Source organism: Geospiza fortis, unplaced genomic scaffold (assembly GCF_000277835.1).
Source record: "Geospiza fortis unplaced genomic scaffold, GeoFor_1.0 scaffold40, whole genome shotgun sequence".
Lineage (NCBI taxonomy): Eukaryota > Metazoa > Chordata > Aves > Passeriformes > Thraupidae > Geospiza > Geospiza fortis.
The window spans coordinates 66,750-89,254 of NW_005054297.1; the positions used below are offsets into that span (position 1 = coordinate 66,750).

The 22,505-nt window shown below is 38.8% G+C and overlaps 1 protein-coding gene across 1 annotated transcript in view; it reads right to left on the minus strand.

Moving 5' to 3' along the window:
• Positions 1-5,275: 5,275 nt before the first annotated feature.
• WDR1 (WD repeat domain 1) overlaps positions 5,276-22,505 on the minus strand; it is a 51,678-nt gene continuing 34,448 nt past the window's right edge. Inside the window, exons 3-15 of the mRNA XM_014307633.1 lie at positions 20,087-20,177; positions 17,126-17,273; positions 15,547-15,727; positions 13,644-13,721; positions 12,882-12,962; positions 12,530-12,763; positions 11,623-11,710; positions 10,591-10,747; positions 9,875-9,962; positions 8,780-8,890; positions 8,124-8,297; positions 6,963-7,107; positions 5,276-6,674 (exon numbers count right to left, since the gene is read on the minus strand). Coding sequence (XP_014163108.1) covers positions 6,565-6,674; positions 6,963-7,107; positions 8,124-8,297; positions 8,780-8,890; positions 9,875-9,962; positions 10,591-10,747; positions 11,623-11,710; positions 12,530-12,763; positions 12,882-12,962; positions 13,644-13,721; positions 15,547-15,727; positions 17,126-17,273; positions 20,087-20,177 — 1,686 coding nt within the window. The 3' untranslated portion in view covers positions 5,276-6,564. The remainder of the gene's footprint in view (positions 6,675-6,962; positions 7,108-8,123; positions 8,298-8,779; positions 8,891-9,874; positions 9,963-10,590; positions 10,748-11,622; positions 11,711-12,529; positions 12,764-12,881; positions 12,963-13,643; positions 13,722-15,546; positions 15,728-17,125; positions 17,274-20,086; positions 20,178-22,505) is intronic.

A 22,505-nucleotide genomic window follows, 5' to 3' on the forward strand; every position in this document is an offset into this window, starting at 1 on the left:
TGGCGTGTGGGGGATACCCCGACACACGAGCAGGGCTGGCCAGGGCCATTAGCTGCCGTGTGGGGATACACCGATACAGGAGTAGGGCTGGCCGGGCCATGAGCTGCCGTGTGGGGGATACACCGACACACGAGCAGGGCTGGCCAGGGCCATTAGCTGCCGTGTGGGGATACACCGATACAGGAGTAGGGCTGGCCGGGGCCATGGGCTGCCGTGAGGGGATACACCGACACACGAGCAGGGCTGGCCGGGGCTGTAGGCTGCCGTCCCACGCAGGGACAGCTAAGTCATTCCCGAAACAGAAATAGCTTGGAAGTGTCGGTCTGAGCAGGACAGTAGTGGGAAGCGGAGTGGAGGTGCCGTCAGCAGTGCTGTTCTGCCACCTGGCGCTGGAGCACGGTCCCGGCCGGCCCCGCCCGCTTGGTTCCGTCCCGCCGGTCACCAGCCCTGGGCAGCGCCCGCCCCAAGCCTCCCCCGCCAGCGATCCGCGACATGCCTTCACCACGGAACTATAACATCGCTCTTTAACCCTGGATGGTTTTTACTACTTATAAATATCATTCCCCTTTGCACAGGGCAGTCCTGGTGACTAAATTGTGTCTCAGAATGTGATAACTACTAGTTGCAAAGATGTACCTGGTACTTACCCATCATTTACAGGCACGTGGTGTGATACTTGGGGTTGTCCTGGGCAGGGCCGGGAGTCAGACTTTGATGATCCTTGTGGGTGCCTTTGAACTCATAAATTCCAACTATATTCCCTGATTCTATTTTAATTTTTAATGTCCAAGTCTAAAAAGTACCAAATATGTACATTTATGATCTGATTAGGTGTGTTCTTAAACCCTTCCTTACCTAACATTTCCCTTTTACATTTTAATACAGTGCAGGTGTTTTTGTTGTTGTAAACTGAGGCACAGCTTAGTCTGCAGCATGCATTAAAGATTTGGGTTTTAACTGCTTGGAAATGGATTGCCCGTGAAGATTATTAAAAATACTCAGCAGAAGGGACTTTTTTCCACCTCCAAATAAAGGCTGTTGGGAAATTTGTAGAAAGACAGTGTCTAAATACCTTATGCTTTAACTTGGCTGCAGCTTCTTCCCCACAGTTTCCAATTCCTGGAACCAATGCCCCTGACTTGTGGGGTTGCACCTGGGTGCAATGGGCGCTTCTAGAGTCTCTGCACTAAGAATGATGCTGAGAACTTTGAGGAGATCAGTAGCAAGCCAGTGCTGCTTCCCTGCAGGTCAGTGGGCATTTGAAGGGCCTTCAAAGGCAACGCATGGGGCAAGCCCCTGTGTTCTGTACAAGTCATGCACAGACTGCAGCTGCATACAGGCAACAGGGTCCAGGAAACAAAGGCTAAATATGCCAACCAGAAATCTGGCCTGCCTGCAGTGCATGAGAATCCCGGCATAGACATTTAACAATACTTATTTGGTTGTAATATTCACACCTGGCTACCCTGAGAAGATTCCTCCTTCCCATTTTAATGCCTGCAAGCTTTATAGACTAAAGCAAATCAAACAGGCAAACACTGAGGCCTGACTGACATGTTAAACAACTCTCAGGTAGTCAGATAATCTGACAATGCAGCCTGAATGATGTTGATAAGCCATGTTTTCAGGGGTTGCTAAATACAGGTGACTCCCTTGCTCATGTGGGACAGATTGGCAGGCAGTCACACAGACCAGGCAATTAGGAATGTCAAGCAATTCTGGGTATCATAGAAGAAGCCTCTTTTGGTGTCAGGGGTAAATTGGACTTCGAACTTCTATGTTTTTCTGCAGGAAGTCAGAACTCACTGATCTAACTCGGAGGTGGGCACAGGCTGACTGCTCACAGAACAGATTGGCTGGTCTGGGCCAGCAGCCCCACTGCTCCCAGCTCCATAGGCAGCACACTCAGCTGCCAGCTAACCTACAGAGTGGGAATAGGGAACAGCTAAGCCTGGCTTCTGGATTGAGTTTCTCTCAGATTGGGTCAGAGAGATAATCAACCATGATATGTAGAATTTCATAAAGATATATCCATCTATGAAGCTCTTCTTATCAGGATGTAACTGTTATTACAGCTCCAGGACTGAACACTACAGAAATAATTTTAATCATTACAGAATGATTTCAAAGTGACGCTTATTCCTCAGACATGATGTGCTTTCTGTAGGTCTCAAGCAACAAGGCAACAAAACATAAAGTTTCTTCTTGCTTGAATTTTTCAAGGAAAAATGGAGGTCTGTTCTTAAATGAGGGAAATAAACTGGCACAAGGTGATAGAAAAAGCTCAAGTACTCAACACTTTCTGACTTTGGCATAGACGAAACAAACCATGTTTATCATGAGAGGGCTCTGATCACTGGGAAAAGAGTTCGACTCTGAATAAAAAGAAGACCCAAGGAACAGGGGCTTTTTTGCTTCCACTGCAGTCTCCAGAGGAATGAATGTACACTCCCCTTGGAATTAATCCTAAATACTTGCAGGACGAAGAAATAACCAACATGGACTTGTCACAGGCAAATGAGACTTGACCACTTCATAATTCTGCATCTCACTGCTGACAGCAATGCTGAGGATATGATGCAGCACATCTGGGCCTCAGACAATGCCTCCCACAACAGCTTTCCTTAGGAGCTGAGGTATGTGTGCTGGAAGAAGTCAACAATTTAACATCCAGCTAGGGGCCAGCAGGTAACAGAGAAAATATTCCAGGGGGTACAATGCCAAGGGCATAGTGTTCAACCTTATATTATCTGTTACTTCTCTGCTAGTAACAGATAATATAAATGTGTGGTCATGCAAAACAGCTTGGAGTATCAGGTTGGATATTAGGAGAGAGTTAAGTGGAAAAGATTACTCAAAGAGGCTGCATGATCTCCATCCTTTTCAGTTTCTTAAAACTTGATTAGAAAACAGAACAAAGCTGTCCAGTATTGCCTATAGCCTTACACCATACTTGAGATGAGGCCTTTAGGTCCTTCCACCATGTCTATGAATTGGTGTAACAGACTTCATTCTTGTCAGTAAAAATATTGGTACTTCAAACAAACTGCCTTTAGTATGCAAAACACACACATTTATTCATTGCAGTCTGATGATTGTTATGGGTCCCTTCCAAACTGAGACATTCTATGATTCCTTCCCTGCTTAGCTTCATTCCTAAGTCTCTCTGGGAAGGTTTGCACCTCTAGAACAAACATCTGCTGTATATATGTGAACTTGTGACTTGTTCTCAGCCCAGCCAGTTAACTGCATAATTCTGCTCCCAGGCCCACAGAAGGCACCTTTTTGTCCTCTGTATACTTTCATCACAGAGATAGGCATGGGAAAATTTACTGTAGGGAACAGTTTTTATCAGCAAATCCTTTCTTGTGACACAACCATGAAACAGTATCTGCAGTGACATACTGGGTTCTCTGCTTAAAAATGTACCTCCAAAAAAAAAAAAATCAGCTCCAGGTAAAAGGATTCTACATCTTTGGCATTTTGCTTCAGAAAAATATTCATGTAATTAAGATTTTAAGGCTGTTACCCTCGGTCTGAGGAATTCTAATTGTTAAGAGCAAAAGCATTTGGCAGAGGAACCAGGGTGTCAGAACGTCTATTCATAATTCTATTGTGTGCAACAAAACAAACAACCTCCATCTCCAAATAGATCAGTGATGCCCTTTATCTTTCCCCTCTACCAATTTCCAATTAAAGAATTGCATTTAGGATTTGCTGATACTCCACACAACAGCTGCTGGTAAATTTCTGGCTGCCTGTACAGAGCAGCTTCTTGGAAGGCCAATGTGCTGTACAAGCGTGGCAGAAATGGAACAGGCAGCCAGGATTAAATCACAGTAAAGGGGGATGGGAGAGGAATGCCTGCATTACAGCCTTGCGAGGAATTACTGGTCATGTTACTTCTCCAAATCTACCCCTGGCCTAATTAAGCTGCATTTTCACTGTAAAGCAGGCAAACTGCCAGTCATGGTGAAGTGAATCCAGCTTTCCAGTAACTGCCAGGAGGAGCTCAAAAGCATGTTCATGTTTAAAACAGAAGCCTTCAAGAACAAGGGGGCTTGAGGAGCTATGTTTGAACAGGGCTTGAACTAACATTAAAATACAACTCTTAAGATAACAACATTTAAGGTGCTTTGAAGTTTTTGTACGGTGTGGGGTTGGTTGTTGTTTTGGTTTTTGTTTTTTTAATTTACAGCCTCTGAGCCTGATTTTATATTGATGTCAAGTATGACCATTTTCTTTTGAAGTCACTACAATCTGTACAGACCATCCTGGCTTTTTTTCCTGCTTCTCTGTTTAAGGGCAGGACAAGGGGTTTGAGTTTAGCACAAAACATTTGCAGTCTGGGGCAAACACAAGTAATGTAGGGGCCTGATTCAGAGCAGTACAGCCAGACTCCTTAAATCAGTTTCTGGTGTGTGTACACTGGATCAACAATGAGCCTGTGCTAAGACATTTGGACCAACAGCAGAATGTATTTTCAGTTTTCTAGTGAGGATTTGCTAGCCAACTACAAAGACCATATTAGCTCCTAAGGAATTAGAAGCTCAGGCCATAGGCCAATAAACAAATCCAGTGGAAGCTGAAGCATGAGCAGTCACCCTCACTGCCATCCAAACACACAACTCAAGGCAGGGTTTGTGGCTAACAGGCATTCCACAGGAGCAGTACTACAAGGTCTTCGAGGAATCAAAAAATAGCTCATCCTACACAGCACCTTTCAGGCATAGTGCACAAGCTCTGGTAACTGCTTAACTCCTCCTCCCTTCCCCCTTATAATTACTTAAATGACAGTGATTCAACTACCACAGGAACCCACTGAGCAGTTCAATAGCAACTCTTCCAGATCAGACTCAGGAACAATGGAGGAATTGCTTGCTGTGCCAGTCCCTGTGCAACAGCAGAACAAGTTTTAGGGGCTAAACCCTAAGAAAACCTTGCTCATTTGGATCTTAAACCAAATATCAAACACATCCTTTTCCAAAACTTCTCTTGTCCTTGCACTGTTAGTAAGAATTAACATGCAAAACTGCTAACAGAGAGACACAGTAAACACAAAGAAACTATGGTGCAAAATATCCCACTTCTTAGAAGAAGAAAAAAAATCTACATCAACTGTTCCACTATAGATGTTGGTTTGCAGGCTAGGAGACATTCTGATCACCACTCCTAAAAAGAAATCAACATTTTTTTCCTTTTCAAAATGTGTTTCACCAACATTTCATTTTTGTAAGGCTTTTTCTTTTTAGCAATTGAGCAATAGGCCACAGTATGAGAAGCAGCAAAAGCATTTTATTTGCTGTATTATTAGTGTCATTAGAAATATGATTGGTAAAAAAAAACACGCGAGTCCACACAGAAAGGAAAGCTTAATAAAATCCAAAGACAACTGGAAAGGTGGTGGTGGTGGTGGTGGTGGTGGTAGAGACTTAGCAGAGAAAATTTAAGTCTTCCAAGGTTCTAGACAGCAACAACTCTTTTTGGCCATCAGAGATGGTAACAAATCTTCCTACTACTTTGCATCAGAGTGTCCTCCTCCACCCTTGTTGGACTGCTAGCTTCAAATCACTTAAACCTATTGTGGAGTGTGAGAAGGGAACTAAACACAACATCAGGATCTCTTCGCATGAGGTAATGCTTTCATGCAACTGTTCTGCACATGCAAAGGCATAAAACTCACCAAGCAAACACCATCTTCTCAAAAATCACTTTAAGTCATAACAACACTTCACTTTGTTTAATTCCTGTATTTTCCAAAAGGTGGTAGAAGTACTGCATTTTTTAAACAATAACATGCTTCTCCTTCAAACAGAAAATATCTTTAATCTTTAAAACAGAATGATTTCTTTTCTCTGACACTGAAATGACAAGACAGTCCTAATTCATGGAAGTAACAATTGTGTTTCTGAAGCAACAAGTTGCTACAATGATTATTTGTAAACATTATACCCACAACAGTAAGTACATTAAAATCCCACACTTCCACCTTAAAATAAACCACAAAGATTTGACATGAAATACATAAAAAGTTTATTATGTATGTACCCCACCTTCTTATCTGGAGGAGAAAATCTGAGGCAACAGTTTGGTGCAGTATAGAGAAGCAAAGCAATATACAGTAGCTGCACACAGCTTGATTGGTTTCAGACCACAACTAAATACTCTTACTATGACTGTTAGTACAGAAATGTTCTGTAATTAGAAAAAATGAGAAGTATTACTCTCATGCTGTACAGTCTTACATTTCTTGGTTAGAAAAGAACAACTGATTGAGTTTGAATCTTTCGCGCCTGAACCTTGCACACCAACTTGTTCGGCTGTTGCCTCTGGAATGTTCAGCACAAAGGTTAAGCTCCAGACATAATTTAAGTGCTTTTCATGTGCAAACTGTTATTCGCTAAAGCTTTCAAAGTACATTTAATTACAGATATGAACACCCTGTAAAGATATGAGGATATGACAGCAGACCCAGAGGCCAATACAGATTTTTTAAAAGAAATGCTATGTTCCACTGCAGTAGTTCTAGTCCCTGATTAGGTCCTTCCAAAGAGGGGGCTTATTTCAATTGTAGGAGATAGACCACTCTTTAACAGAAGCATCGTGGGATGTTGTAACCAGAGTATGTTCATCCAGCCACGCCAAGCCGCTGACATGATGTAGTCTGTGAGCATCTGTATCACAGTGCAAAGTAACAGAAAAGAGTTAGGAAGGCTGGGTTGACAAGGTACCTTCAGCACATTCCAAATATGATTTTTAGCTGCATTAAATACTAGTACTGGATTTTAAAAGTAACTACAAAAATAACAGAAGAACTCCAGCTAGTGTGGCTAGATAGAGATTAACAAAGGCTAAATTACATTGGGAACATTTGAAGCCTGCTTACCATTAGTGTACAAAACAGTGTTGGATCTCAAGAACTACTAACAACTTTCAAAAGCAGTATGTTGAAGAAAACATACCTGGTATCTTGACTCTGGTCTCTGGATCACTCACAGTCCAAACATACACCATCATGTCCATGCCTCCAGAAGCAAAGTGTTCATTGTCTGGTGACCATGCAATGCAAACAACTTTTGCATGGTGTCCGTAAAAGACATTATGCTCCTATTTGAAAATTAGAGAGACAAGGGTTATTCCAACAGTTAAAGCTGCTTCAGGAAATCACTAGCTTTCAATGTGCAGCATCAGAACAAGCTACTGCAAGACTCCAGACAATGTACATCTCAGATGCAGATGGATGCACTAAGTAAACCAAGTGGTGGCTTAATTTTATGTGATTTATTTAAACACTTAGTAGGCCAATAAAACACAAACCCCTTTTGTAAAAAAAACCTACTAAGACATTTTTCTATGAAATCTTGATATGTTAAGGGGATATGCAATTTAGAGGCTTCTAAAATAATTCCACAGATGTTTCACAAGGCAAAATTTCAATTTTTACCTGGAAAATGAAAAGTTTTTTCTGGAATGCCATCCTGTGTTTTTACTTCAATGTTGTTTTAGTCAAAGTTTAAGGAGTTTACAGGCTGATATGCATTGACTGCTTGGGCTGAAAAGTGGAAATTGCCCATTTTTTGGTTTTTAGTTAAAAGACGGTAGATTGGCAGATAAAGCAAGATTCCCTGTCCTAGCATGTCCCTTTCATAGCTTAATCCTTACCATGGAACTGTGGGCCTGAGCCAGCAGAATTTCATTGCCAAGTCTGCTTTATTTATGTAATTGAATTTCATTGTATTTTTTGTATGATTCTTATCAAACTGAGCCTACATTCTTGTCCATTTTACAAAAATGCACACAAATTCTCTAACAGACATATTTTGTTATTTCCTTTAAAAATCCCAAACTAACAAACTAGTGGTTCTGCAGATCCAAAGGAACTCTTTGTATTTAACTATGGCTAGTCTGTGGAAATCCAGCTCCTTCCCTATCTTAACTATTCATTTATTATTACACGGATTTCAGTGCTTTCCCAGCAGTCAACCCATGCTGCACATTTCCTTGACCATTCTTACCATCTGGAGGGTTCACATAGGCTGCTGTAAATAGCAATACTAGCCCAAAATAGCAGGTAAACAGTCACAGAAACATCAAATTTACATCAATTATTTACAAGTTCTTACCGCATAGCCATCAGCAACACTAAAGACAGTGACAACTTTGTTTGCATCACAGACTGCAAGAAAGGCACCATCGTGAGAATATGCCAGGTCAGTAACAGGACCTTTAGCTTCCAAAGTCTTATCATCACTTTTCAAAGAGGTTCCTTGGATTGAATACAAATGGACATTCCCATCCTGCAAATCAATAGCAAAGAAGGAGAAAAGGTAGAAAAATCATTACAGTAGAAAGAGGAGTTCCTGGAACTTTTTGCATTAATTCTGTCTGGTAATGCTTATGTTAAGAAAAGGTTTAGATAACCTGTCATTTATGCTGGTTACAATCCACCAAAGTATGGAAATTAACCCATTTTCTATAATTTGCCAACTTCAAGAACACACTGGATAAAAACAATTTGGCAATTTCAAAACAGCAAATAAAGGAAAAAAGACTTAATTTAAGAAAAAGTGAAATAGACTTTAGGTCACAATTAGGCAGATTAGGTCACAATCTAGGGAACGAAAGCCCAAGAACACCAAATACACACACTTAAACAATACTGATGTTGTTACAAATTGTCACCTACCATTTCTCAACACACCACACCTACTGTTATTTAATACTTCTGTTACTTGCTCCAGTGTTCACAGTAATACAGTTTTAGGAAGTGCAACCTTACCGCTCCTCCCACTGCTGCTGTACTTCCTGTGGGGTGAATGGCTACAGCTTCTGGCTCATAGCCAAGGTCATCAATTGCAAAACATTTTTTCTTATCTTTCATCAAGACAATCTGTAAGCAGAAAACCAGAAACTAAGACCCTTCTTCAAAGTACCTAATATAAAACTATTACTTTAGTCAAAAATACAAATTCTCTCTAGTTACTCAGATTTTTATTGTATTCTCATCTTAAAGGGAACCGTTTCATTCTTAAAAAAAATTGAAGAAATGCCAACATGTGGTGACTAACTAATCTGCTGTACTGCAGTACTTGTGTGTTCTAAACTACATAGTGTAGGGCATTCTCCATTGCCTTCAGCTTTGCTTCACTGGCTTTGAACATGAAATAAACATGGACAAATCAGTATTTTTAGCAAGGCTTACTCCCTTCCTGGTTCATTGTTAAAGGGAGGGAGGCAGGACCAAATTAGTAGCAAGTTAATGCTGCAGTCTTAAACCTTAAAGGCTATTTCCTATCCAGCTCTATGCTATGGTTATAACACACATGAAAACAGGTTTGGATAACATTATCAAATATTAAAAACACAAAACCAGCACCCATGCAGAAAGTATAAATCATTAGAAGTTAATAATGTTCTGATACAAGAGAGCCTCAATGCAATGTCTCAGTTTTCTGTGATCTGCATACTAGTGGCACGTGAGCTAGAGCTGCTTATGCTGTACAACAGCATGAGTTAATTGGATTAATTGCAAAAAAAAAAAAAAAGCAGGAGAAAAACATCCTTTTGCCAAAACTGTGTCACTGAACAGATCTGGCATGAGTGTGATTCTGAGGTTTAACCTTCCAGCATAAAGCTGTATTGATAACAAATACAGATGCATCCACACAAGGGACTTTCTGAAATTTAAATGTGAAATTGGTACAGGATGCAAAAAGACAAGGGTTATCAAGTATACTGCTGAATTATGTTCCCTATAGGTCTTATTAGGAAATTCTATAGATGTGCAAGGTAATCCCACATGAAATAGATAAGTGTAACCATACATGGCATTATTAACACAACAACAGTTGATAATCCACGTGTTAATACTTACTTGTCCAATGCATAAAACTACAGTATAGCCACCAGGACCCACAGCTAAACATTTTGGCTGAACATCCATTTTCACAGCATCCTGGCCACTGGATGAGGATGTGACAAGGTGAAGAAGCAGGACGGACAAAGGAGGAAGAAATTATTCCATGTCTACCATTATTTTAAATTGCCCATTCAAATAATCACCCACTAATCATCAAGAACATACATAACTTAATTTTCTTATCTACTAATCAGCAAAGTTTCCTATTGCTTTGTGTTTAAAACTTGATCAAGATAGTAACCTTTGAAATGAAAGTCAATGTTACTATACTATAGTTTAATTTTTAAACTAACTAGATTATCTTAACAGGATTCTTTAAATTCTGGTTTCCATGAAGAAACAGTGTCCCACTCCTCCTAAACATATTTATCTCCACTACCCCTGAGTATTTATGAATGACAAAGCAAATACCTTTCCAAAGCCCCTAACTAAGTCACCTAATACAAGACAGTCTCCATTTAACCCATGGAAGGGACAAAGCAAATTGAAAAGCCTGGGATGCATTTCTCATTGACAAAAAAACCACAAGGTTGGTACAGTAATCATTTCTACAGTTTCCATGGTAACATAAAACCTAAATAAACTCCAGCATTTCTATTTACCATATAAAGTCAACAGCACTCTTGCTGTAAAGCAATTATAGTGCAATAAAAGGCCACATTTTAACTAACCTGTAATCTCTCTTGCTAAGGTTGGTGTAGCGCACAGTGTCATCCATACTGCAGGTGACCAGCTGGTCCATCTCATCCACTGCCATTCTAGAAACCTGGTTTGTGTGGCCTTTCCCAGAAAAACCATCATTCTCTCCAGTTTCAGAATCCCAATAATGTGCATAACAGAATTAAGGAACATTTGAAGATACTGGTGCAGTCAAATTCCACACCATAAAAAGTTACATAATTGAGAGAACAGCTAAGGTTAGAAGGGACCTCTTGAGATTTAGTCCAGCCCTGCTGCTCTAATTGGTGTTAGCTACAACAGGCTGCAGGGTTCTGTAAGGTTTTGAGTACCTCTAGGGACAGAGACCCTACAAGCTACATGGGCAACCTTATTTATTAAGTGAAACTCTGATGTTCTGTAGTGAGTTAAATGATCTATCACAAACAGCAGCAAATACTGGAGTAATTAGCATTAGGTCTGAGACTAGAAAATACTTTTTAAAGAACTTTAGATAGAAGCCCTTGTAACACTGTCTTTCCCTCATTTTACCATGGTAACATCATGTGAACTACTCACACTGTATTACCGGTCTGAAAAGAAACAGGACCTGTATTTATAAGAGCTTATGCCAACATGACATCATTTTAAAGGCAGGAAAAAGGACTGTAGCTTTAACTATAAGCTTCAAAATGCTGGAAATATAACTTTCTGCATATTTTGTCGTAAGTGGAAAACATGTTATTGCTGTTTCTTGACGTTACAAGAGGCTAATTTATATATTCACTTGCTTCTCCATACTATCAAGCTACCTATCATAAAGAAACAACAACTGAAAATTAAGAGCTGGCTTATATTTAGCAGGAAAGTGTGAAGGCAGGTATTAAAACAGGTATTAGGGGAAAGCTAAATAAACTTTAGACAAAGTATTCACTTGTGTCCAATAAACTTTGTCTTTGGCAAAGCTTTTCTTTTCCATCTCTGCTAATGAGCTCTCATATCAAACTATAAGACTAGAACAAGTACCACCATTATTCAAAGGATATTAATATGACCATCATTACTTCCAGAGTAAATATAGGACTTTCCACCATTTTTGTGCACTGTAAGACACTGAATTGATTTACTATGACCCTGTGAATGGAACATAAATAATTACTGATGAGCAATTTTTAACACATACATAGACCTATTTGAGAAGAATGATAGGTTATTCAGAAAATAACATGCTATTCACAAGCATAAAAAGTCACCCAGTATAAAAACCACTATTTTACAGCCATTTAACTGTTATAGCACTGCTATTGCAATGTCCTTGATGAGAAACAATAAGCACCATGGATGTCCTTATTAGCCTGATGAGCCAAAATACTTTCATAGCCTCTTCATCACTGCTTTTCAGGCACTTTATGATTCAGGGAAGAGGACTAAATATGGTCATGTACCCACACCAACTTCCAGAATTATAGCAGTGATGGCAAAAATCTGGGACAATGTTTCTAGTTCATGTAAAAATGTAAGTTCCCATGAGAGAGAGTCTAGTGCCAGCAAACTCTTTAAATCCTAAAATTAAAGTTCAATTGCATGGTAACCCTAATCACCTTGTCCACAATACACTAGTTCTGGGAGAATGAGATATCTCTGGTAGTTTTCTATCTATGATGTATTTCTTTTCTCATCTCAAGAATGCTTAAAAGCTGCAACAAAAGATAAGTCGATAACATTAATTAAAATGAAATTATCAGTCTGGGTATTTGCACAAAACAGTGTCACCCATGTAAAGAGTAACTTCTTGATTCAAGAAACAGTCACATACAGCTCATTTGGCAATGCTAATTAAACAAAGCTATTTTTCAATAGCTACCTTACAGTAGCTTACAATTTCATCTTTACAGCTTCAATCACTGAGTCATTTATTGCAGAAACTCATGCAGTAACAGAACTTTAACCTACCTTTATGACACGTAAAGGCTTATTTGGATTGTTCTTGTCCAAATAATTGATATAGCCAGACAGGGAGATAGTCAGTAAATGGTCTTTCTGCCACAAGCAACCCAGCTGCTGATCCAACACGTTTGATCCCATGTTAAAAGTATTTACAATAGAATTAGCACCAACATCCCAGATTTTAGCAGTTTTATCTCCAGAAGCAGAAAGCAACTGACTACTGTCAGGGCTCCAACTAATCTGTAAAAACAAATGTCACCACAAGACAGTAAATGCATTTATTAATCCAAGACTTTGCAGTTCATTAACTAGGTAATGAAACACTACTGATCATCTGCACAAATGAAGTGATACTTACAGCATAAATACCTCCATCATGTGCTTTGCCTCCACCAAGAGCACACACTTTCTCTCCAGTCTTCCCATCATAAACAAAAATCTTAAAAGAGCACAAACACATACAACTTAAAGGGAAAAGCAGTAACAGAAAAAACCCCAAGATAATATCTGATATTTTGATACACTAGAGTCCTTCTTAAGGAGAGGCACAAGCTACGCTGCACTGAATAATTAAGACTAAATAATTGAGATGAAAATTGTAAATAATTACAGCAAGTCCCCTGTACTTTGGATCCAGACATTTGAAATTCTGGAAAATGTTACAGTTTTGACTCCTACTGTGATGACAGCTGCTTAGCACTTCTCTCATGAGAGTCCACCCTCTGAGAAGGTCAAGCTACCTATGGTAGAAGAGTCATTGTCAACCTGCCCTTATCAGTAGGGAGTACATATGGAGCTGGGTTACTATCCATGAATTCACTATTTCAGCTAGACCTCTCAGGATCATAACATATATCTTCTAAAAGTCCAACATGTTCCTCCCAAAATAACTTGTAAGAGGATGCTAGGGAGATGGCATGGGGAAAAAAATCCAAGTAAGAATAGTCTGGTTATTACCACTTATCAGTTATTACAGATTTACAGGAGGATAGTTAAAAGTTTCAACTTGTGGCATAAAAAAGAAGCAACGTGGGTTTTACGATGCTAATCCTATTCCCAAAATGCACAAGAAAATCTTCTCATGCTAAAATCAGTATTAAAAGAGTTCCTTGTGTTTTACCTGCCCATCTGCACTAGCTGTAGCAAATCTGTTCCCATCAGGAGAAAATCTCACACAGTTCACAAACCGTGTATGGTCCTGTAGAGAAGAAGTAAGAATCAGCAAACAAAAAAGAGACCATTTTACATAGAAGACAATCTACTAACAATGAAGTTCTCTTACAGGTGAACCATAAATTAGCTGTGTAGGAGATGCTTGCTGTAGAGAATTGCTATGAGGCAAGTTTAGCCTCTATCTGAAGAGAATCATGGGGCCAAGAACAGTCCAGGGAAGACACTGTGACATCATTACTGATGTAGTTAAAATAACTCAGTGCATATCAGAAGAATGATTACCCAGTTGCAGGGATAAGTAGTAAAAAAACTCAGATGCAGCCTACAAACATGAGCTTCTTTCCCAGTGGTGACTGATTTCTTCTGCAACATTCCTCAGATTTCAACTCTCACTTCATTGTGCAGTGATTTTATACACACAAGAGTATTTTATCCTTCTTATTGCAAAAGAAAAAAAAGCACAGGCATGAGGAATAAGTTACTATTTTACTGAAATTCCATTCCTGGGAGACTGCATTAGTGATAGTTCTGTGAAGTAATGAGGCAAGACTGATGTATGCTCCCCAAATAGACTATTTACAAGTAGGAGACTATTCAAACCACGCAAACTAAAAAACACATGTTAAATAGGGAAGCACCACAATGAGGCTAAAGCTCCCATGCAGAGAGATTTGGAAGACTATTTTTAGTAATATGGAAGGCAGGTTCTAACCTACTTTCACCAACTATACCTTTTTTCCCCCGATGATACTGCAGGCTCTAATTTAAACCATATAACAGCCCATACCAGAATCCCATATATCAACCCAAATATCACTTTAAAAGGCAGACTGCATCATATGCCAGTCTAAGCAGCACTGGTAAGCAATTTGGACTTCAGAGTTCTAAAAGAATCAGCTTAGCAAAATGCAAGTATCAGCTTAAGTTCAGAAATATATTAGGCAACTACATCATTTCATTGGATCGTAGAGCTCAAAACAATTCCTTTTCTAGAACTGGAATGGAATCCTTACTAAAGTCAGCATATGAAGACTACTCAAGGCTAATGTGTAAGAAAATAAAAGGCCTACTACACTGGTTTTAAAACTAAAACTAAAATACAAACTAAACATTTTCAATCGACTACTGCAAAAACATCCAACATCTTTACAATAGTTTTTTTGAGGCAAGAGGTCTCCTGCCTTCAAAGCTCTGCAGCTTTCTGGCTTTTTGTTTTCTTTGGCCTTAAGCAACAATGACTACCTTCACTGCGATAGTTCCAGGCTTTGTTTCATGTAAGCGATTGTAACAAACGGAATAAGAAACAAAGTTAAAAGGAACATGGAAACAGAAAACTGACCACACAAGTTACATATCCGTTTATGAAATAAAAATCAAGTTATGCTTTCAAAAATCTACATTCACCCTTTCTAAGTGGGTCCTGGGATTTCAGATTTGAGCACTCTATCAGATTGGAAAATTACATTAAAATCACCACATTTCTTGAATCCTGCACCTTCGAAAGCTTTAAGAAATTCTACACACATCTGCACTGGGAAACAGAGCTCTGAAAGCATCAACAGAGCCAACAAAACATCCTACTTCATCCCTTCCATACCTTAGTGACAAGGAAAAAAGAATATTGGAAAAACTCTTTCAGGTTCTCTTTTCAACCAACCATTTATTTTGGTTTTCTTGACCTGAGACAAACATTTAGTTATACATGGTTTTGAGAAACCCACTTGACACCAGCTATGCTTCAAGAGGGGGAACTGAGTACTTCTGTTATAACAGCTAGTTGTGATAAGAACTGCAAGCTTGGTGGAAACTGCACAGTTTAACAACAGAGCCACATCTAAACTTCAACTCACGCTTAGTGTAAACTTGAACTTGAAAGGCGGTCCCTCAAAGAAGGCAGCGCAGTTGTCATCACTGCCGGTTGCCAGCCGATATGGTCTCGTTTGCTTCATGTCCACGCTGTTGATCACTTTATTGTGCCCAGTAATCTCACCAACAGAAGAGCCACTATCCCACAGGAACACTGCTCCAAATCTAGTGAGAAAAGCACACAATAAATACAATTCATAACAGTTACATGTAGATTAACTCCTTGAACATCTGCAAATGGCAGATTTGAGTGCACTCAAAGAAAAGAAATTAGGTCATCTCATTAATCTCATGCAAGCGCATCATAGATCCCTGAAGGCTATTTGAGATCTTGCTGGTGAGAGATTCTAATCTTCAATAGGAGACATTTGCTGAAGGGGACAATCAGGTTTTGCATATAAAGCTTCTAAAATTCAGAGATCCAATGTATATTCCTCACTAAAACTGTTGGTTTATAAAAGAAAGCAGTAAATTACTCCATCTGCCTAGCCAGAACACAGACTGCAGAAAGCTGGGGTAACAATGACATTGGATCACAGTTTTCTGACTATTTAGCCTAGATTGGGTACCATCACTTTTAAAACTCTTCTTCCTTAAATCTTTAAGTAATAATATTTGTAAAAGCTTTTTTGACAGTTCTTGCTCCAAATCACTTAAAAAAAACAAACAAACAGTATAATCAATACCAAGGCACTAAACTGCCAGAGCATTGCTATTTGAAAGGCCTTCTTTAGAATGCCTTCAACAATATTCTAGACTGAAAGTGCATTCGCTAATAGGAAGCTGGCCATGTTTTTGAAGGAGAGCAAACTCACATTGTATCTACCCACAGGGAGATGAGAGGCAGAGGGAGGAATGGAGGACAAAGAGTCTCTTTCAAGGACACAGTACATGACAGGGATTAAAAAATGGTGCAGGGGACTAAGGAACAGCACCACATGATGCTTTTCAGCCCTTTAGGCATAAGACTACCTGGTCTAGACTGTGCTTTAAAAGTTCTCACAGTCTTTGAACATTAAATGGAGGACACAAACCTAAATCGGCATCTAATTTAGTCACGTAACGGACGACTGCTTGTTGCCCTTTCATTAAACTACCACGATAAAACCTAAAAATACAGACATCTTACCAAAGAAGAAAATTCAGATACACTTTTTTTTAACTCTTATTCAATCAATTGAATAAGACCATGAGTCCAATAAGTGAAGGAAGAGGGACAAAATAGTTTTCCCATTCCTACTCTATCAAAATTTGACAAAAAAAAAGACCAGACAGCTTTTCTTGAAAGTAATACCCACTTACCTCTAAGAAACAAGTTTCATACAATTTTTAAACTTATTAATTGTAACAGAACCGTATTTTCCAACTAATTTAAAGCTGCTGAACACTACGTAGAAAATACTCCTGCAGAGCAGCACAACTTGAAGTCAAGACAGGGAAAAATCAATGACTTCATTCCATTGAAGAATTAAAAGCTTTCTGCAAGGATGTTAGAATGCAGAGGTTTATAGTAAATGCATGTATGTATGTATAAGCACACACAAACACAAAAGAATTACTCACTTTTCCCTTCCTTCTCCAACAACAGCAATTCTCTTGCTGTCTTCAGTCCATGCAAGGTCCTTTATTTTTCCTGCAAATGGCTGATACTCATACTTCAGTAGGTGTTCTTTCTGTGTAGTATCCCAGATTCTCAGCTTTCCAGAGACATCTGCCATAATAAAACAGAATATAACTATTGTTCCAGCATGACTCAGTCACATGACTCATCAATCTGCCAGAGTACAGATTTTCAGCTACACTAAAGACTTGTACTAGGGACCTACTACCTTACCCTATTACAACTACTACAAATCTCTTTATTTAGGAATGCTTAAGACTATTTCCATTTCAATAAATCAGGTTTTCAACCAGATACTATGATTCAAGACATGCAGCACCAAATACAACACACTGAGAAAGCATTTGCAGACACATGAAAAAAACTGCACAGTAAGAGAGTAGTAACTGTAATGTTATCAGCTGGTTTGTGATAAGTATCTGTTACACAAAGAAGATGCCAGCCCAGTCCCCCTGCCCAGCAGCTACAAGACAGCTCAGTGACCCTTCACCGGGAAGTAAGCCACCCTACACCCAAAAGAAGGGAGAAGTACAGTGGATAGTGGCTAATGCACTCCCATTTGTACCTTCAAAGGAGACCTGTTTTGCATACAAATACCAGGCACATGTAATGTACAAAGAGATTTCTGCCCACAGAACTCAATTCATGCACATCAGTGTACTTTTTCTATACAGAAGCATGTACACACTTAACGGTGTGGATGCCTGCACTATCTGGAATTCTAGACAGGAATGCAACAGAATATTCAGGAACAGTAATGTCAAAAGCAGCAGACATGGCACAAGCAGTTAACAATTTAAGACTTGAGATAATGAAAGCTCCCTGGGTCACTGTTTCCACTGAGTATTGTAAAACCCAAGAGCTATTCAGAGCAATTACTGTGGTGCAGGATTGTCAGGATTGTAACCGGAGGAACTGTTTTATACACAGACAAATTTACACATCTCTAATGAAACCCACACAGCAAAGTCTGTGTGTATTGTACCCTTCAAAAAAGCCACTGTTTCAGAATAAACCATGTGCTAAAATATGCATCTTTCACCTCAGCAGAATGCTTAAATTCTGTTCACCATTTAGTGGTGCATCTTTACAATTCAATTTAAACATACAACCACCCTGCATTTTTTGGACCTGGTCATAGACTGATCTTCTTCACTTCTGCTAAAAGGACGAATTCAGAACTTTACAGAGAGAATTTGTTATTGAAGCAGAATTTTAATATGGACTTTACAATCTGTTTTCTCCATCTATTAACAGGTAAGACACAGAGCTTTAACTTTTCAGTATCTCCCATTTCTACATCTGCTATGACTATAATAAGAGAAATTACCATAAAAGCCAAAAGCATAATGCCAAAGGTCTGTCTCATGAAGCATTAATGCAGGTTGCATGGCTAATGCAGATTTATAGACAGAGAAATGAATCTTACATGTTATACTTAGAAACAGCTTAAACAGCCTGGTCATCTATCTTCAGACCCCATGCTCAGCAGTATCACAAAACTATTTATAAATGACACACAGAAGATGCTTTTTAAGGGAAATACTGCAACCTAAACTCTTTCACTTGGGTAGGACAAAAATTAACCAAATACTCGCCTAGCACAGTATCTATTACTGTTCTTTTACAAAGGACTGGAAATCTAAAAGACTACAAGAAAAAATTAGATAGTTATTTTGAGTATTAAGTGCTGCACAAACCTAGAGCACCAAGTTTGTAGAATACAGAATGCAAACTGGATTTTAAGAGGGTATTCAATTTGACACATTGTCCACACACAAGACTGAGCCAAGAAAATCCTGGCTGTGGTCCCTTTCAGACAAGAATGTGAGAAAAAAAAAAAAAGTTCTGCTGTAAGTGTTCTTAAAGGTTCCCCAGTACTCCAAAAATACTTATTCTAATATAGCTTTCTGATATTTTCTTTCTGAAACCAAGAAGGACAGGACATTTTACACTTAAAAAATACAGTTCCCTTGAAATTGCTGAAAGTGAAGCTCCCATTCTAAGACCTTTGCAGGAATCAGTGCTTCATTTCTAAGGGGCTCATATTCAAAATGTTTTATTTTCAGATATATTACTTTAAAAATATATCCATTTGGGCACATTACTCGTTTCCAAAGCACTTCTAATTGACTATGACAAGCATTAAAAAAAAAAATCTATATTTTAGCTGCAAGTCTTTGAAAGAAATACAAGTTACAGTATTGCATTTATCAATATTCTTCACTGTATAGCACTCCTCCTGAAAAAAATATCAATTATTTGATGCAAGCTTCTATTAAAAAAGGCTTGTTTAGTTCTTTCATAGTCAAAACCTCCTATCATACAGGAAATTCACACTGTAAAAATTCACGTTACACATCCTCAGACTATTGATTCATATACTTTACACGAAAACTGAGACTCTGCCTCTTTCCCAGCTAAATTGCCAAGGAAAGCTTTTTTAGTTCATGCTAAAAAGTAAAAGTCATAAATGTTGCCAAGTTTGGTCAGGAAGAAGGGGGAAAAAAATGAGTACACACTGTTTTGGAATCCCTTTCCTGCCTAGAAAGTATCAACGTTTATTAACATCACAAACAATAATCCTGTACTTCAGAAATAACTTTTCATTCTGTTGCATTTACAAAAGTCTTCATCACACTAAGTATTTAGGGTTCATTTCTGGGTTTTTTATTGAAATACTACATTTTAAAAAGACCAAGAATGTCTAAGCTCACTGCCTGAGAAAGAGGTTAGAGGAACAAGGACAGAAATCACTCCTCCTCCAAAGACGTGCACCTAAGTCCACCAAAGCACATCCCATTGACTGCATATTCCACACACACACATGACGTGTTACTGTGGTTTTGCCAGTAACTTTAACACCTCTGTCCACACACATCTCATCCACATGGATACTTTACCTCCAGATGCTATGTAGAATCCACTAGGAGCATACTTGGCAACTACAACCTGGTGGGCATGCTCAGTGTAGATGTCAGCAATTGCAGGATTCTATTTAAAAGGGGAAAAAAAAGTTACAAAGTTGTACTTCCTCATTTTCAAAGGAATAAAATCAGAAACTCAATAATAAAATTCAAAATTTCTCTCTGCACTCCTTTCTCTCAAACTCCGCCTTCCAGCTTAAATTGAGCAACTGTCTAAAAGTGAGAAATGCAGTACACATTGCAGAACACTGCTGGTACCACTGAAGCAACACACTACTTTCTAACAACTGACACAAAAAAGGATTTCCTCTTAAGGAAGTCTGAAGTGCTGGGACTCTTTCTTCTCAAATACCTGCTCAACAGTAGAAAAACACTCTCCAAAATAACAGGCCAAGCATCAGGCTCTTTTCTTAGAGCTAGCCCAGGGATAAAGCAGTTACTCAAGTAGAATACTAAATACGAGCTGTGCTTTGCAACACACATCTAAAATTCTACTGTAGTCAAGCATGAAACTTAAGCCTGCAGTCAACCACAACACATGGCTGTTAATCATCACCATGTACCCAAAATCACTCAGTAACCAATGAGATGTGCTAGGCTTGCTCTTTCTTGATAATTGCACTCTGCTTAAAAGCCAGAAAACCTGATATCAAGAGTTGTACAGGAATCCTGAAAGAAATTCACTGCCACTCCATCATAATTTTATCTCTTCAGTCTGAATTATGTTTTCAGACATAATATTCAGATATTCAGACATAATATTTCAGATATTTTAGGTTGGACAATAAAATGAACTCTGTGTCTCAGCAAATTAGTAGCGTTATACAATAGAGGCACAACACAAACCAAAAAAAAGAATGACATCAAGGCAAAAAACTGCTTTCAAACTAGTTGTATAAAAAAGTCATTCTGCACCCCTCTCAATTACAGTGTATATATGCTACAATAGTAATACACTACTCTTTAGAAATATTTTTCTACCATTTAACAGTCTTGCTCCAGCTTCAGAAACTTGACTCATAGGATGAAAACAAAATTCCATTTTAACTGCTATAATTAATACAGATTTATTCAATCGAACCAGAAAACCACCTGATGTTATGGTATGACTCAGCCATCCAATCAGGAAAAACTAAAATACCCGCTCTGTGTTAGAAAGCAGCCTCCTGCTCACAAGAGTTCTTGCTGCTGCAGTACTGTTACATCTCAGGAGACAGAATTCAGCTTGCCCATGCAAAAAGGAACTCTTTTCCATTCCTGCTTTTATGCATTGCTTGAGTGCATTACAGCTCTACTTAAGTCACAACCATCTGCACTTACAGCATGCACATCCCTCTCCATTTTGTGTCCAACTGGATTTCATCTGAGCAAGACAAGATAATGTTTTCTCTATTCTGTATCTGCATCACCTACACGGTCAGGGAGCTCAGATCCCACTGCATGTTGTTATTAATGGCATGGTAGGTGCTATTTTACAGCAAGAATCTCTAAGAGCCCAGGAAACTAAGCTGAGAGACTAACTTAAAGGGTTACATGAAAGATAAAAGACCCAAATTTAAGATATGGTAGATAAGATTGCAGAAACCAGGCAGTAAGTCAGGGCTGTCAAATTGTACATTTTTTATTCAATAGTATTATTTCTGCTTGTAAAGTCAGTTTTCTAACTTGCATGTTTTTCGTATCAGGCCCAACCCTCAAAAAACCGCTTCTAAAAAGATATTTAAGGAGAAAATTATAGTGTGAGCTGAGACAAACGTAGTACCTAGATTAAACCAGCAGCAAGCTTATGTGGCTTATGTCAAACACTGAAACCAGAGCCACATATGAAAGTAAGCAGTTTCAGTTCCAAACTTCAAAGTAGTATTAGACTCATGAAGATAAAATATTAATGAAGTATGAAACCTTAAAAAATATCACTACTCTTTCTCACAGAGCTTTTCCAGTACTGCTCCAGAGGTACTTCTTGTTAAAGGAAGTCTCTAGATCACACTCAGAGATCAAGCATTAACCCTGAATGCTATATTCATCTGATTAGCTAATGCTAGATAGCTTTAGACTTAAGGAGAAAGGTGATCACTGCATTTTGATGACCTGCTTTTTTTTTTTTAATTAGAGCACAACCATTCCATTGGAGAACTGCTCATGGAGGGACTACACACAGACCCCCCAACATTTCATTTCGTTGTTGCAAACTATTAGAGAGACCTCCATAATGTGAAAGAAGGCACAGCTCTTAACTGAGAGTGGACACACTTGCAAGTCAGGTTACAAACTGCAACATTCTCCAGCACAAAAGCCATAGAACAGGGGTTGGTCAGTTTTTGTGTTACTGCTACAATATATTCTGTAGTCACCTGTCAATTATTAACAGTAGCAAACTCCCCTCGTCAGACAG